The 17613-nt window shown below is 38.0% G+C and overlaps 1 protein-coding gene across 1 annotated transcript; it reads right to left on the reverse strand.

The window, feature by feature from the left end:
* Positions 1–5968: 5968 nt before the first annotated feature.
* LOC131858944 (uncharacterized) lies at positions 5969–6742 on the reverse strand. Its single transcript, XM_059212440.1, has one exon. It carries the CDS (start codon positions 6740–6742, stop codon positions 5969–5971), a length of 774 nt encoding a protein of 257 aa, XP_059068423.1.
* Positions 6743–17613: the final 10871 nt, after the last annotated feature.

Consider the following 17613-nt stretch of genomic DNA (forward strand, 5'->3'; position numbering starts at 1 on the left):
GTTTATTCATGGGTACATCATCAGGCTTTAGGTCAGGACTCATCTTGCATACATCTTTGCATGATTTTTCCTATATCTTTTCCTCTCTCCCAGTTGTGCATTCAAGAGGGGTGTTAGAATAAATAATTTATATATTAATTATTCACTTAATTATATTAATTCATTAAATAATCGATGCTTTAGTTAGTAATTAATTATTGGCATTTATTAGTTAGCTAATTTTTTATTTTTTTTATGGTAAGTGTTATCTTTGATGGGGATAGCTCCCTCTATTTCTTAACAAAACATTACAATATATAGCCATTACAAAAACGATTGCCCGTCTCCCTGGAAATCATAGCAACCCCAGCCCCACATACTACCCCGAGAGTTACAATAAGCAAACTACTCCTAAAACCAAAACAACATTATAAAAACTACAGCCTACTACTAGTCTGAAGAAGATCTTAACTCTTCATAATTTGAAGTATGACAATCGCGTAGTCTCCCAGATCATTCAACTTCTTTGTGGATGCTTCGGACATCCACCACTCCTCAGATTCTGCGAAACTTCTGAAGATAGCTAGATCTTCATTGATAATCCTGTTCTTGAACTGCTGCCACACTTCCTCTCCAAACTCTCTTGCTCTCTCCTTTTCTACTTCTTTATCTCTTCCATCCTCCTTGTCACTTCCTTCCTCCTCCTCGCTCTCTTCCTCCGTGTCTGAGAAATAGTTTTCGGGGCTGAAATAAACCTTGAGCACACTGTTCTTACTACCTTCCACCATATCATATATAGCTTCTGCAACCATGTCTCCATTTTCTTTTTTAACAAAACCATCTAACAGTTCTGCACATTTATCCCTAGATTCTAGTATATCTGCCATGGGCGCAAGAACCACCTCATATATTGCACCGTCACACCAATGACGATCCAGACTTAGAGAGCATTCTACCATTCCCCTAATGGCATCGTATCCAAGTTTTGTTGTCTTGAATAGGTCCTTGATTTGAAATTCTAGAGGAACCTCACTATTAGAGTAGTTCAGTCCCAAGAAGTGCACCATTTTCTTTTTCTTCTCTTGCAAATATATCCTGCCATCGAAGCCCACTTATCTAATATAGGATTTTTGGATCTCTAGATGCTTCCTAAACCGACCAAATCTCTTCAAATATTCATGCCCGAGGCAGTCAATTCTCTTTTGCAGAGTGTCGGCACTGTTTGCATACTCCGTCACAGAGCTGCTATATTCTCCACTTTTCTGACCTAGAAAAGACTATCCTTACTAAAGTTTGATCAATTATCCCATCTGTTTAGTCTTTTCGTCCTCTTTTCAGCTAAAGCAGGGGTCACCCAATGCCTTCACGGGATACCTCATTCGTTTCTTTGCGTACCAATTCTTCAATGTCACCCGTCAATTCATCCTTACTAATGATGTTTTTATTCCTTTCTGATGTTACTCCCATATTAGCTAGAATGTCTGCCATCTTATTACCCTCCCTATATGAATGGGTGATTTCGAATTCTCCTATTTTTTCCAAAAGTGCACAAATTCGAATTAGCCACCTATTTAATTTCCAGCTTTGAAATTTTCTCTTAATTACCCCATTAACTATGATTTGGTAATCCCCTTCCACTATGACTTTGGATAATCCTTTCTCTACACACATCTCCAAACCTACTTCCAATTCCCTTATTTCAGCTTCGTTATTTGTGGTATCCCCAATACTTTCATAAACTACTTGCAGAAAAGATCTATTTTCATCTCTAATAACCGCTCCATACCCTGCTTTGCCAAGATTGCCTCTACTAGCTCCATCAAAATTTAGCTTAGCCCAATTTATCTTTGGGGCTTGCCATTTGACCTGCTTTCTATTTTTAGTTTTATCCACAATCCTCACTTGGACCAATTCCTTGAAAGTCCACCTCTTTTCCACCTTCTTATCCCATGCATTATAAAATCTGATAGTTTTCTTCCTAAGATTACCACTCACAACTTCCTCAATACTGACTTTGATAGATTTAAAAGTTTCTTCTCTAGAATGGAATTCCTCTCTGAATATTCTCCTATTTCTTTCCCTCCATATATGCCACACAATCATAGAAGGCCCTACTAGCCATAAATCTCCCCACTTGGATTTGCAAATTAGGGGCCAAGAGGACATAAAATCTATAAGTCTTTCATTTCTTACAGTTTGATATTCAATCACATTAAAGAACCATTCCCAACAACTACTTGTGAAAGGACATGTAAAAAGCAAATGATTGGTGATTTCATCATCCTTTTTGCACATTATACACCTACTCGGTCCTGCTATACCAATAGATTTTAATCCATTTCCTGTCAGAACTCTGTCCTGTAAGGCTATCCAAAGAAACGCTCCTTCTTTTGGAAGAATTATGTTATGCCAGCATAATTTGTACAGCCACTCAGGGTTCCTGATCCTCTTCCTCTGGATTTCATACCCCCATTTGAATTTATATTCTCCTAATTTAGCAGCACACCAAAATACTTTGTCATCTTTATTTGACACAAATATGTACCTTTGGGATAAAATCTGCTCTAACTTTGCACATAGGTCCCTATTGCCTATGCTACATTTCTTCCATACCACTCTCTCCCCTAACGAACCTCCAAGGGAAAAATAATCCTTAACTCTACTACTTATTCTTGCTTCCACCAGATTGACCCATTCATGATCTTCAAAGATTTCCTTCAATGGTTTCTCTCCTCCCCAAGTGTCTGACCAAAATTTGGCCTTCACACCATTACCTACATTCCAAGATAAATGGTCTGTGAGTAAACTTCTGCTATCCCAAATGAAATTCCAACTTGGAGATCCTTTCTCTGAATTTTCCATTGTGAAGATCCTTTCTTCCTCTAGAGAATCCAAATATTTATTCCTAAACACTCTGCACCATAATCTATTTGGACTCTTAAAAAGCTTCCATGCTAGCTTGGCTCCCAAAGCTTTTTTTTGCAGTTCCATTTTTCTGAGTCCTGCTCCTCCTTCCTCCTTGATGAGGCAAGCCGTATCCCAATTGATCAGAGGGACTCTCTGTACCTCTTTTGTTCCTTCCCATAAAAATTTCTTAAGCATACCATCCACACTACTATATGCTTGCCTAGACATCTTGAAACAAGACATGCTATATATTGGGACCGCTGACAATACAGACTTGATCATCTGTATCCTTCCAGCCTGGAATAGCCATTTGTTTTTCCACAAATCCACCTTCCCTTTACATTTATTGACCACTTCTTCCCAAAGTTGTTTTTGGTACAATCCTGTTCCTATTGAAATTCCTAAATATTTTAGGGGAAATTCCCCTTTTGGAAAACCCAAGACCAGCAAAATAAAGTTCTGATTCTATCTACTGGTGTTTAGAAAGAAAATTTGTGATTTCTCTTTATTCATGTGCTAGCCCGACACCTTTGTGTATTCCTCCAGTGTCTCCTTAATTGACTCTGCTTCTCTAACCGATGAAACACCAAACAAAAGGGTATCATCTGTGAATTGGGAGTGTGTCATATTTACCAAATCCGGATGAATAAGAATTCCTTTCCAAACACCTGCCATGTGCTTATTCTTTATGCTATTCCTGAGGACTTCAGCCATCATAACGAAAAGGGAAGGTGACAAAGGATCTCCCTGTTTCAACCTGTTAGTTGCAGCAAAGAATCCACATACTGCACCATTAACTACAATAGAGAAGCAAACAGAGGAAATGCAAAATTTAATGCAATCAATACACTTACTATCAAATCCAAACCTTCTTAAGACATGCTCCATAAAATGCCATAGTACTCTATCATATGCTTTGGAAACATCCAACTTGATCGCCATCCCTTTGATCCTATCCTTGGCCATCGAATGAATTACTTCTGAGGTCAGAATAATGCTATCTGCGAGCTCCCTACTAGGTGTGAATCCATTATGATTCTCTAATATGAGTTTGTGCAGGATTTTTTTTAATATCTCTGACATGGCTTTTGAGATAATTTTATAAAGGGCGTTACATAGTGAAATAGGCCGATAGTCTAACATAGATACACATGTTTTTTTTTTTTTGGATAAGTGCTATCATAGTATGATTTATGGATTTTACAAACCTCCTGTTCTTTCTAAAATCTTCAACAACCTCAAGAATGTCTTCTCCCATAAAGTCCCAACATCTCTGAAATACCTCTGCAGTGAAACCATCGGGACCCGGAGCTTTATGGGGATGCAATGAAAATGTGGCCTTTTTCACCTCTTCAATTGAGAAAGGAGCCAAAAGCATCTCGTTATCTTCTTGTTTTAGCAATTTCTCGATGGTTCTGTCAACCAACGGAACACATTCCTCCTTATCAGCTTCTGTGATGCCCAATACTCTAGTAAAATGATCAACCACAACTTTCTCTATTTCTTCCCCTGAGGTGCAATTCTTGCCAGAATTGTCCTAAATGTCGATAATTCGATTTTGAGATCTCCTTACCTTCAAAGATGCATGAAAGAATTTTGTATTGGAGTCACCTTCCGCAATCCATAATTCTCTCGACTTGTCCCTCCAATAAAGTTCTTCTCTCCACAGAGTTTCCATGTACTCATCCTTCAAGCTCTTCTCCAATTCAAATTCCTCATTTGTCATACCTGCCATCATGATTTTCTCATTTAATTTAGACATTTCCTCCTCTAATCTAATTTTTTTAGAGAATATATTCTTGAAATGCTCCTTGTTCCATAATTTGATCTTCTTTTTAAGAAAGCCTAATCTCTTAACAAACAGAAGCTTGGGGAGCCTCCAAAAATGTTACTTTCCACCCACCAAGATTTCAAATTAACAATAAAAGTTGGATCTCTCCACCACATGCTTTGAAACTTAAAATAACTCCTTAGGGGAGGCTTACTCCTATCCACGATTAGTCTGATGGGAAAGTGATCGGATCCTGATTGAGGGATGATGAATGAAGATAGGTTAAACTGACCATCTATCCAAAATTTACCGGCAAAAAATCTATCCAGCCTTTTGGAAATATTCAAAAAATTGTGCCTTCTGTTGGTCCAAGTGAACTTGCCATTTTTAGGGACAATATCCATAACCCGCATATGATCTATAAACATTCTAAAATCTTCCATTACTTGAGTGCTCTTCCTGAGCCCTCCTACTTTATCATCCAGTTCCAGAAGAGCATTAAAATCCCCTGCCATAATCATCCTATCATATCCCATGTTTACCATCTGGGCAATGATCTCATTCCACACTTCTTTCTTGTCCTTTGTCTTAGTAGGCCCATAAACATTAAGAAGTGGAAAATCAAATTGATCCTCCAATCTAACCACCCGACAAGCCATCCAGTTTTGGTAAGAAAAGATGGTGGAGACCTGAAAGGATTCGGGTTTCTAGAGTACTTTGGACGCTTGAGCAATGCCATTCCAATTATAACAAGAATAAATGAAATCATTCATATTTTTTTCATTAAGCTTGGTTTCCTACATCAAAACTAAATCACAATCTAGATTCTTTAATGCTCTTTTAACCAAGCACTTCTTGTCAGAGGCCGATAGACCACTGACATTCCAAGAAAGGATCTTCATCTTTCTCCAAGGGAGGGATCCCCTCCCTTGGTTCTCTTCATGTATTCTAAAACACTGACAATGCCTTTCTCATAGGCCCTCTCCTCTCTAACTTGCCCGTGACTCCTTCTTCCCCTACTTCCTCTTGCTCTTCCCTGAAGAATATTTGTTGATTGACTTATGCATCTAGGGTCCAAATTCTCCAATCTATCTTCTGCATCCTCTTCTTTTGGGCTTAATTCTTCTTCATATTCTGAATTAGAAGTCAGGGGTAACTGATTATGATCTACAATGTCCGGATTCAGATTCCCCACTTTCTCCATTAGATTCATTTTGATAGGTTCTTTTCCTATTGGATCCTCCTTCTCTTCCTTTTCCAGTTCCTTGTGAAGATTACTCAAACTCATTAATAGAGGTTTAATGGTTTTTTCTACCCAACGCTTCTTGTTTGTCTGTTTGGGAAGTTACTTCTTCTAGCCTTCCTGACAAACATTCTACAATCCTCCTCTAGGTGCATTTTACTACCACATCTCGAGCATGGGACAATTTCTTTCTCAATCTCTACCTGTTGCATCCAAACTCCTACCGAAGTGACTAGTGAAATTTGAGATGGAATCTCCTTGACTGCCGCTATCTTCAACCGAGCATACACGTAACTATCCTCTTCAATAATCTCCTCATCAATTTCCAGTAATGTTCCCAACGATCGACCAATTTTTTCCAAGCACTTATCTCCCAAATAATCCATTGGCAAATTATACATCCTAATCCAAATCGGTTTGTCATATATTGCCAATGGGAGTGGATTAAAATTTGGGAAACATGGCTGTAAATACAAAGGATGTTCCTTGATAAACCAGTTATCCTTGCACAAAAACTTATTTCTTTCCATCCCATCTTTAAAGACCACTATGAAAAAATTCCTAGGAATGAATTTTACAATCAATCTCAGGCCCCAATGTTTAGATATCCATTCTCTAATGGTAGATCTAATCATCTGAGGCCCAACCACTCTGCCAATCATCGTGTGCTCCATCCAAAGCTCTCTATCCTCCTCTGATTCACTGGTAAGATCTATTTCAAATTCTTCCTTCTCGCTTATCTCCCGACTTGTCTCACGAGCCTTAGTGCTCCTTCTAGTATTCTCTCCTCCATTAACATGTAACTGATTTTGCAGAGCGTTTTTTCCTTCCGTCCTCGCCATAACTATTGGTTATTAGTTAGTTAATTAATTGATTATGAATAATTAATTAATATTTATCTCCATGCATAATGGAAACTAGGAAAAAAAAAACTATGTTTAGAATATCGAGAGTTTCATGCATTAATTAGTCTATTATGCTTTTTGTGCATACATGACTGATTGATGCATTCTATTTTAACTCTCAGTCTATCTTGTAGACTCCATCATTTAGGGTTTCTATCTTTAGAGCTAGATTTTTTTATAAGGATATCATATCCTTCTTTGTAATCAAGCAATTTCAAAGCAATACATTCAATTATTCTTTGTTGTTCAATTTTATCTTTAGGTGTGACATGTATTCTTGCAGAAGATAACTAGGCTTGTGGGATTTGCATTTCACGAATTCTAACACATGCATGCTGAAGCAGTCACCAACTAGGAGGGACCTCAAAGAGATCAGTCCAGACCGGTCAGCAAGAGTAAACACAAAGACATGATGGAGGCAATGCAAAATAGATTGAATTATATCATGAAAACTGATTACAACCAACCGGTAACAACCGGGTTACAAAAACTGGCTCACATGCCTGCTAAAACATGCTCAAAATACAGAATAGGTCACAACCGGGACCTCAAACCTTAAGATCTATATTTTACGCTCTATCTAAATTCTTCAATTATATTCTCATGCTCTATTGCAATGATATATACAATCCAAGGGGATCCGGTCAGCCCAAAAATGGATCAAAACCCGAAGAACAAGACCTAACGTGTAAAATGAACAAGGTCGGCCTCTGCTAAAGAAATTCCTTCGAAAAATCCAAAGGATGAAGTGTAGATAATGGGGAAAGGTCGGTCACATGCCAAGGAACATCATAATCAATGCACAAGGCTCTGCAAGCTATGAAAATGATTTGGTAGATCACCAATGCAAATGGGTTCAGGCAACTGGTAATAGAAAACTGTCTCGGAAACGGGTAGCGACAACTTGCCAAAAAATGATCCAAATGCTCCATGGTTTGGGAATAAGGAATATGATCAAGTCTTCAAGAAAAATCCAACTCCATAGGTTCTGGTGAGCCAAATTCGGGACACACAAAAAGAAATGCTGAAACTTCAAACATAAAGGAAATATTTTTGGTTGATGCAAGATTGTTATGAATCGGGGATGCTCCTGCATCAAACATCCGAGGTTGTTGAAAAAGTGAGTCTCTCACTTTGCTAGGGTCAGAGAAAAACCAAGGCAGTCTACCTCTTCTTGAGAAATCCAAGATGAATCTTCAATCGACCTATCCTTCCACTTCACAAGATACTCCTTATACTGACTGCTCCGGGTACTATGCCTAATCCTACTATCCAAAATGTCTTCAATCAGATCTGGTTCCTTCTGGGGCAACTATTTCTCCAAGTCTACAATACTGTCCTCACTGAATTTTGGTTATTAATACTGATGAAGATTTGCAATATTAAACATAGGTGAAAAACTCAGACTATCTGGTAACTCTACTTCATATGCATTTCCAGAATTGAACTTTCTCAAAATCTTGCAAGGTCCAAACTTTCTCATCTACAACTTGTTATAAGTTCCAATTGGGAATCTTTCTTTTCTTGGATACACCATCACTTCATCACCAACTTCAAATTCCTTATCTCTCCTCTTCTCATCTATTTTATCCGTATACTTCTTGTTCATGTTCTCCAGATGTTGCTTAACTTGAATATGTAAGTCCTTCATGTGATTTGCAAATTCTTCTGCTTCTGAACTTCTCTGGTCTTCACTGCTAACATCTCTTAATTCTGATATACCTCTAGGGTGTGCTCTGGTAACAATCTTAAAAGGTATTCTTATGGTACTCATATTTATTGAATTATTGTAGGCAAACTCTGCTTGTGCAAGAATCAAATCCCAACTTCCGATTTTGTCTCCAACTAAACATCTCAACAAATTTCCCAAGGTCCGATTAACTACTTATGTTTGTCCATTATTCTGTGGGTGAAAAGTAGAATTGAATTTCAAATCTGTCTTCATCTTCTTCCAAAGTGTTTGCCAAAAATAGCCAACAAACTTAGTGTCTCTATTTGAAACTATGCTATTAGGTAGTCCATGCAATCTCACTACTTCCTCAAAAAATAGGTTTACTACATGTAATGCATCTAATGTTTTCTTACAAGGTATGAAATGAGTCATCTTCGAGAATCTATCCAATACCACAAATATAGAATCATTTCCTCTCTATGTTTTAGGCAGTCCAAGTATGAAATCCATTTTTATATCCTCCCAAGGTCTTAATGGTACTATCAAAGGTTTATACAATCCCACATTCTGACTACTACCCTTTGCAACTTGACAAACTCTACAACTTTGCACATATTTCCTAACATCCTTATGAGTCTGGGGCCAAAAGTAATGCTCACTCACCAATGCTATAGTTTTGTCAATACCAAAATGTCTAGCTAATCCTCCACTACGTTTTTCCTTTATTAGATTCTCCCTCAGAGAACTCTTAGGTATGCACAACTGTATTCCTCTGAATATCATCCCATCCTGAATGAAGTAATCCAACCACTTTCTTCTATCTATCGTAATCAGTTCTCTACATGCTCTCCAAGGTTTTGCAAAATCTGGGTCATCATCATACAAGGTCTTCAATTCCTCAAATCCTAATACTGTCACTCTCCTCTCTGTCAGCAAATTCCTTCTCCTACTCAATGCATCAATAATTTGGTTAGATTTCCCACTTTTATGCTTCAACACAAAGGTGTAACTCTGCAAAAATTCTACCCATCTCATATGTCTCTGATTCAACTTACTCTGACTATTCCAATACTAGAAAGCTTGATGATCTGTATACAACACAAACTCCTTAGGCAATAAGTAATGTCTCCACTTCTTCAAGGCTTGAACTATGGCATAAAATTCTTGATCATATACTGAATATCTCCTATGGGCATCATTCAATTTATCACTGAAATAAGCTACTTCTCTCCCTTCCAGACTCAAGACTGCTCCTATTGTTGTTCCACTTGCATCACAATCCACTTGAAATACTTTATTAAAATCTGGTAAAGCTAACACATGTTGCTCAGTCACTTTCTGTTTCAACAATTCAATACTTTTGTTTGCTTTGGTGGTTCACTTGAATTCCTTCTGATCTCCCCTCATCGTCTCAATCATAGGGTTACAAACTGAACTGAATTTCTGATCAACTTCCGGTAGAAACTAGCCAATCCATGAAATGATTAACCTCTCCAATGCTTTCCAGTGTAGGCCACTCAACAATTGTTTTTACTTTCTTAGGGTCCATCTTCAAACCATCCTCAGATATCACAAATCCCAAATAGACTAATACTTCCTTCATGAAAGTACACTTGTTAAGATTTATCAACAACTTTTCTTCCCTCAACCTCTGCAAAACTTGTCTCAAATGCAAAAAATGCTCCTCTTTTGTCTTACTGAAAGTCAGAATGTCATCCAAATATACAATAACAAACTTACCCAATAATTTCTTCAATACCTCATTTATCAACCTCATGTAATTACTTGGTGCATTAGTTAACCCAAAAGGCATCACCAACCATTCATACAGTCCTTCATTCATCTTGAATGTTTTCTGCCACTCATCTCCTTCTTTGATCCCGATATGATGATATCCACTCTTCAAGTCTATCTTTGTAAATTATTTGGTTCTGCTCAAACAGTCTATTATGTCATCCATCCTAGGCAAAGGAAACCAATATTTCACTGTGATCTTGTTTATTGCTCTGGAATCGGTACACATACTACATTCTCCATTCTTCTTAGGAGCTAATATTGTTGGTACTGCACAAGGGCTTGAACTTTCTCTGATCAAACCTTTCTTCAACAATTCCTGCACTTGTCTATTCAACTCTTCATTCTCTGTCGGTGTCATCCGGTGTGCATCATCCGGTGTGTAGCTTTTTTTATAGGTAAACTAGCTCTGGGAACTAGGTCCATGCAATGACTGATACTTCTCACAGGTGGAAATCTATCAAGCACATTATCTAAAATGATGTCTTCATAATCTGTTTACAAATCTTTTATCTCTTCTGATTGTTCTTCTTCGTGCTCCAGATTCTCAATCTTCTTAGGAACTAAGGCAAAACACACATTCTCATGTCTCAATACATCCAATAATTTCATTCCATCCACCAAACATATTCTAGCATTCATACAGACTTCACTCTTCAAAGGTTCCTCCAAGGGCAACAAGGTTTGCTTCATCCCATTGGCCACAATAGTGTATGTATTTTTCCTCCCATCACGTATTGTCTGTCTATCAAACTGCCAAGGCCTACCCAACAAAAAGTGGCAAATATCCATAGCCATAATAGCACACAAGACTTCATCATGATAATTCCCAATTTTCAATTTCACCAAACTTTACTCACTTACTAACAACTTATGTTCATCCTGAATCCATGCTATCTGATAAGGCTTAGGGTGTTTCAGTCTTTCCAAATTCAACTTATTCACCATCTCTTCTGAAACAAGATTATCTAAACTACCACTATCAATAAAAAATTTACAACACTTACCGGACACCTTACATCTGGTCTTGAACAAATTCTTCCTCTGCAAGGGCTCTTCATCTCTCTCGGTATGACACAAATCTCTCCTCATCATAAAAAATTCTCCATCTTTCGGTTTATTATTTGATCCGGTGGGGTTTTCTTCCACCACTACTATTCTTCTGATATTCTCTGTCTACTTACACTCGAAAGCACGATGTCCTTCTCCTCCATACTTATAGAAAGTTCCTCTAAACACTCTCATGTCTTGTCTTCTGTCATCTCTTCCAAAATTCTCATTCTGGTAGCCATCCAATTCTCTCCTCCTATAGAAATTTCTATCATCTTTCTGGTATGAATTACCTTCTTTTCTCACTTCTTTGTCCTTGTTCTGATCCATACAGGTTCCTCTATCTTCGGTATATCCTCTTCCTCCTTGAAATCTTCCTCCGGAAAACCTTCCACCTCTGCCTCTCTGCCTTTGCTCATATCTTTTGTTTAGCTTCTCTTCTACCTTTGGGGCATACTGGTAAGCCTCTTCAACTCTTTGTAATTTGATCAAACTAAGTTCATCTTGTATAGACACCCACATCCATTCAAATATCTTGCAACTTGTTCAACTTCATCATCGACATGTTCGGATTTGATATTCAACTTGTAAAATGGTTCGGTGTATTCCTTCACACTAGATTCCTTTTGTCTCAAATTATGCAACTTCTGGAATAGATTCACTTGATAATCAGTTGGTATAATTTTTTATTTCAAATTAGCAACCATCCAATCCCATGTCTTGATCTTCTCTTTACATCTTCTTTGTCTATCAACTTGCAAATGCTCCCACCAAACAGATGCATGACCTTTCAACCGGGTATAGGCATATTTCACCTTCCTTTCTTCTGCAATGTTTTCAAAATCAAAATATTTCTCCATCTCCGAGATCCAATCCATCAATTCATCCGAATCCAACTTTCCATCATATTCTGGTGGGGTAAAATGAGGTTTAGTATTCTCCCTACTCAAAACCCTAAAAAACCTTTCCTCATCTGAATCAGCCATCGGTGTTTTTACTTGTTCTGTCAAGGCTTTATCTCCTTCATCCTCACTTACATCTTCAATGTGTCGGCCTCTTCTCTAGGCTGTCTCCACAACTTCCAACCGGGCTGCTATTCCTCACAACATTTCCATCACAGCAGGGTCTACATTCCCACGTGCTCCACCATTCCTAGTTCCTCTTCGCACCATCTTTATGCTAGTCCTCTGCAACTGCAGGTCAGATCCATAGTCCGCCACCCTACAACAAAATTCTCAGGACAACGTAATCTCTGGAACGAAAGCTCGCTCTGATACCACTTGAAGCAGTCATCGGCTAGGAGGGACCTCAAAGAGATCAATCCAGACCAGTCAGTAAGAGTAAACACAACAAAAACACAAGGACATGATGGAGGCAATGCAAAACATATTGAATTATATCATAAAAATTGCTTACAACTAATTGGTAACAACCGGGTTAATTCCGGATAGGCCTGCTAAAACATGCTCAAAATACAAAACAGGTCACAACTGGGACCTCACACCTTAAGATCTATCTTCTATGCTTTGTCTGACTTCTTCAATTACATTCTAGTGCTCTATTACAATGATTTATACAATCCAAGGGGATCCCGTCGACCCAAAAAGGGATCAAAACCCGAAGAACAAGACCTAACGTGTAAAACCAACAAGGTTGGCCTCTACCAAAGAAATTCCTCCAGAAAATCCAAAGGATGAAGTGTAGATCACGGGGAAAGGTCGGCCACACGCCAAGGAACATCGGAATCAATGCTCAGTGCTCCACGAGCTACGAAAAGGATCTGGTAGATCACCAATGCAAAGAGGTCCAGGCAACCGGTAACATAAAACTGTCTCAGAAATCGGTAGCGATAACTTACCGAAAAATGATCCAAATGTTCCACGGTTTGGGAATAAGGAAGATTATCAAGTCTTCGAGAAAAATCCAACTCCACAGGTTCCAGTGCACCAAATCTAGGACATGCAGAAAGAAATGTTGAAACTACAAGCAAAAAGCAAAACATAACGGAAATATTTTTGGTTGATGCAAGATAGCTATGAACCGGGGATGCTCCTGCATCACATGCCTAGGAATATAATAGAAGGTTATCAATTTTTCTCTAGTGACTTCTAGAAAGTAATCAGAAACTTCCAAAAAGTACTTGATGAAGTCAAGATAATCTTAGCCATTAAGATTAGATTGTGCCCATTGATTTCTCAATGAGGGATTATAAGAGGAGATCGATGGGCATTTAGAGAACACTTTTTTGAGAAAGATTTGCAATTTTAGCAAACAATTTTGCAATGATAGCATTGAATATAACAACTGGTGAGTTTAAGCAAGAGAAATTGAGGGAAGAATTTTTGGAGAAGAAAACTATTCTCGAAGCTATGTCTGTAAGAGGCAAGCAGTTTATGTAACTCTTGATTTGCTAAAGTTTAATAAAAATCCTCATATGTTGAATTGTTTTTCCCTTCGAGGTTTTTTACATGGACAATTTATCCAAAAACATTGTGTTTATTGTTTTGTGTATCTCTTTCTCTATTCCTGTGATTTTATTTGTGAAATTGTAGTCATGTTATTTGCAATATTTTTTGTGAATTAATTTGCTACAGTCAAATAATTTGTTTAGATAGAAGTTTAATAATCAATGACTGCAATAGATTTTTCACATGGTATTAGAGCAGATTGGAGGGCAAAAAAGGATCAACGCAAGCACATGAAGATAAAATTGAGGGTTTATAAAAAAAATTTCAACCTCTTCTAAATTATTTTGGGTTTTACTCTTTTTTGAAATGGCCTCAACAGGTTAAAGAGATCAAGATAGATAAGATGGAGCCTCAAATTTTGGTGTCTAGAAAGCTAGAATTTCCTTATTGTTGGAAGAGAATGGTATTAAGGAATATGTGACCAATGTTATATATGTACGTATAGATGCAACACAAATCTCAACATACAAGAAGGAACGTGCCAAGGTGAGGAGGCTAATCCTTGACGGTGTTAAGGACCATATAGTTTCACATATTGCAGAGTTAGATACAACGAAGAAGATGTGTGACACCATTTTGAATATGTACCAGAATGCTACCACTAACCGAAAGCTTATTTTCAGGGAAAAGTTAAGGAATACCTGAATGAATAAGGGAGAAGATGTTACAAGTTACCTCACCGGAATTAGACTTGTCAAGGATGAGTTAGCAGTTGTTGGAGATAAACCAGATGATGATGAGCTAGTACGAATAGCCCTGAATGGGTTTACTAAGCAGTGGGATATCTTTGTTCAAGTTATTAATGGACAAGACACCTTGTTGAGTTGGGATTGACTATGGAGTTATTTCACTCAAGAGGAGCTTAGACTAAGTCTTGTCAGTGGAACCGATAGTAAAATTCTAAAAAGTGAGGTGGAACAGGAAAACGTGGCCCTAGCAGGAAAAGGGAAAGTGAAGAAGGAGTCTAGTAAAGGATCGAATCCAAAAGATGAGAAGAAGAAGGACTTGTCTAAGATCACATGCTATGGTTGTCACGAGTTTGGCCACTATGGCAGTGATTGCCCACAAAGGAAGAAAAATGAAAAGAAAGGCAAGAAGTAGATGGCAACTTCAACAAGTGTAGATGAGCTAGTAGAATGGAGGATGAGTTTTCTCTCATAGATTTTTTGACTATCTCAACCTCACAAGGTGTTTGGTATATAGACAGTGGAGCGTCATTTCATATGACAAGAGTAAGAGAGTACTTCTCCAATTATAAGGAGGAGGACATTAGAATTCAGATTTCTACGAGGAACAACTCCAAACTTAATCTAGTTGGGAAAGGGACTATTTTTTTGAGAGGGAGAACGACAAGTCAATTCTCATCCATGATGTGTTGCATGTGCCAGGTTGGGTATGAATCTAATTTTTGTATCTATTCTTCAGGATAAAGGGTACAATGTACTCTTTAGAGGGGCACATGTGTTAATCAAGCATAAGGATTGGAAATCACCCATAGTTATTGGAGTTAGGAGTGGCCAACTTTACAGGTTGCAGTTTGACACTTTTAAGGCACTTATAAGCAACAGTAATTCTAGAGATCAAGAAGAGCTATGGCATAGGAGGATGGGACATATACATCATGGAGCACTTAAATTGCTTCATGGAATAGTGATAGGTGTTCCAGAGGCGAGCAGAGAGCATGATGATGTATATAAGGGATGTGTGTTGGGGAAGTTTGCAAAAGAAAGTTTTCCAAGGAGTGACACCAAATCCAAGGGTGTCCTTGATCTCATACATTTAGACATATGTGGACCGATGTCGATGAAATCTCTCACAAGATACAAGTAATTTGTTAATTTTATTGATGACTTCTCCAGGAAGACCTAAATATACTTCTTGAAGGTCAAGGATAAGGTCTTTAGTCACTTCCAAGAGTTCAAAGCTCTTATGGATAATTTGACAAGTAGGAAGGTGAAAGTTCTTCGGTCAGACAATGAAGGTGAGTACAAAGGGAAAGAGTTTCATGAGTTTTGTACCAGGGAAGGAATCAAGAAAGAGTGGACCATTCCTCAAAACCCATAGTAGAATGGGGTGGCTGAGAGGAAGAATCATTCTATATCGGGGGTAGCATGGGATATGTTGTATGACTAGGATATGACACGTTACCTATGGACAAAGGAATGCAATACAATAATATAAATACATAATAGGGCTACATATAAGGTACCAGGGAAGATGACACCAGAGCAAGCATTCACTGGGAAGAAGCTAGATGTCAGTCACTTCAGGATATTTGGGAGTTTGGCATATTGTCACATTCTGGGGGATACACGTTCCAAGTTAGATCAAACTATAAAGAGGGGTTACATTGTGGGGTACAACGAGACCTCAAAGGCATATCAGATATTTATTCTAGGGACCAAGAGGATTATAGTCAGACATGATGTCAAATTCATGGAGGACAAGGCATTTAGGAGGTCCAGATACTTGCCAGCAAATGATCAGAGTGAGAAGCCAACAAAAGCTCCAAGGATTGTTCAACCAGATCAAGGGCAGTGAAGCACAAGTACAAATACTAGCACAAGCACATGCTCAGGTGTTGAGAGTTCATATAATAGGGAGCAACAAATGTAGCAAATCCAAGAGATGCATTAGGAAGACATGGTGGTTTATATTCCATCCTCTACATTTGGCAGCAGGAACCATGAGGTTCAACAAACACGTAGGAATACTTAGGAGTTTATGGGTTCTCCTAGGACAAGCAGTAGACAACAGAGACAACCAGCTAGGTATAATAAATATATGGCATTAATCAGCTAGTTGGTATATGGAGAGACTTCTAGCTATAAGGAGGACACACAACAACAGGTTTGGCGAGATGCGATGGTTGAGGAGTATACCTCAATAATGCAGAATGATGTATAAGAGGTTGTGCCTAGATCGATCGATAGGGTGGTGGTTGGATCATGTTAAATCTATAATATCAAGCACGATGCAGATGGTAGTGTTATCACACAATTTTGCACCCTTTGTTGATCTATTAACTTAGAAACCTTGTGATATATGGGAACATTCTTAGGTTGTGGGTAACCTGTAATGAGAATGAACCTCCAGAGCAAGCTAGTCCTTATGGATACTTCACCTAAACTAACTTTTACCGAGGAAAGGGTAGGGAGGAAACATAAAATGAAGACCTACTTCCTAAGGTGATGCACGAAAATGATGATTTAAAACTTATACAACTGGCTAACACACAATAAAACCAGTAACATATGGCTTTTTCTGCACAACTTAGGGATTCATAATCTTTTCATCAACAATTTATAATAAGGCTAAAATGTTCACCATCCTAGTAGGAGAAACTTGTTTTCTCACAACTTGAGACTGATTATATCATTGGCACAACCTATAACCTGCAAATATTTATGTATTCCTGCATAAAGGTACATATATGAGACACAATTACAAGGACAAGACAATTCACATGAAACTGCATCAATCACCAAGCACACAATATCAAAAAAATGAGAAGGCCAAAATTGCTCTATTACTGTCAAAAGGTGTTACAATGTTGTGTATATCTCTGAAAAATGAGTTACAAATTTATCACTTTTGCCAAAAGAACTCTCTAAAATTACAAGTAGCAAGAAATGACTAATAAGAACTAAATTCAAAAGTGAAGTTTGATCATATTTAAGCTTAATCCCAACAGTTGCATGAAAGTGGGAATCCAACCACCTTTGATCGAATGCAACTAAAAACCCTTATTTTAAGCCTCCTAAAAGACTCCAAAATGAAGAAAAGGTCAACCTTGACCACTTCCATCATAAAGGATTTCAAAA

Source organism: Cryptomeria japonica, chromosome 10, assembly GCF_030272615.1.
Source record: "Cryptomeria japonica chromosome 10, Sugi_1.0, whole genome shotgun sequence".
In the NCBI taxonomy this organism is placed as follows: domain Eukaryota; kingdom Viridiplantae; phylum Streptophyta; class Pinopsida; order Cupressales; family Cupressaceae; genus Cryptomeria; species Cryptomeria japonica.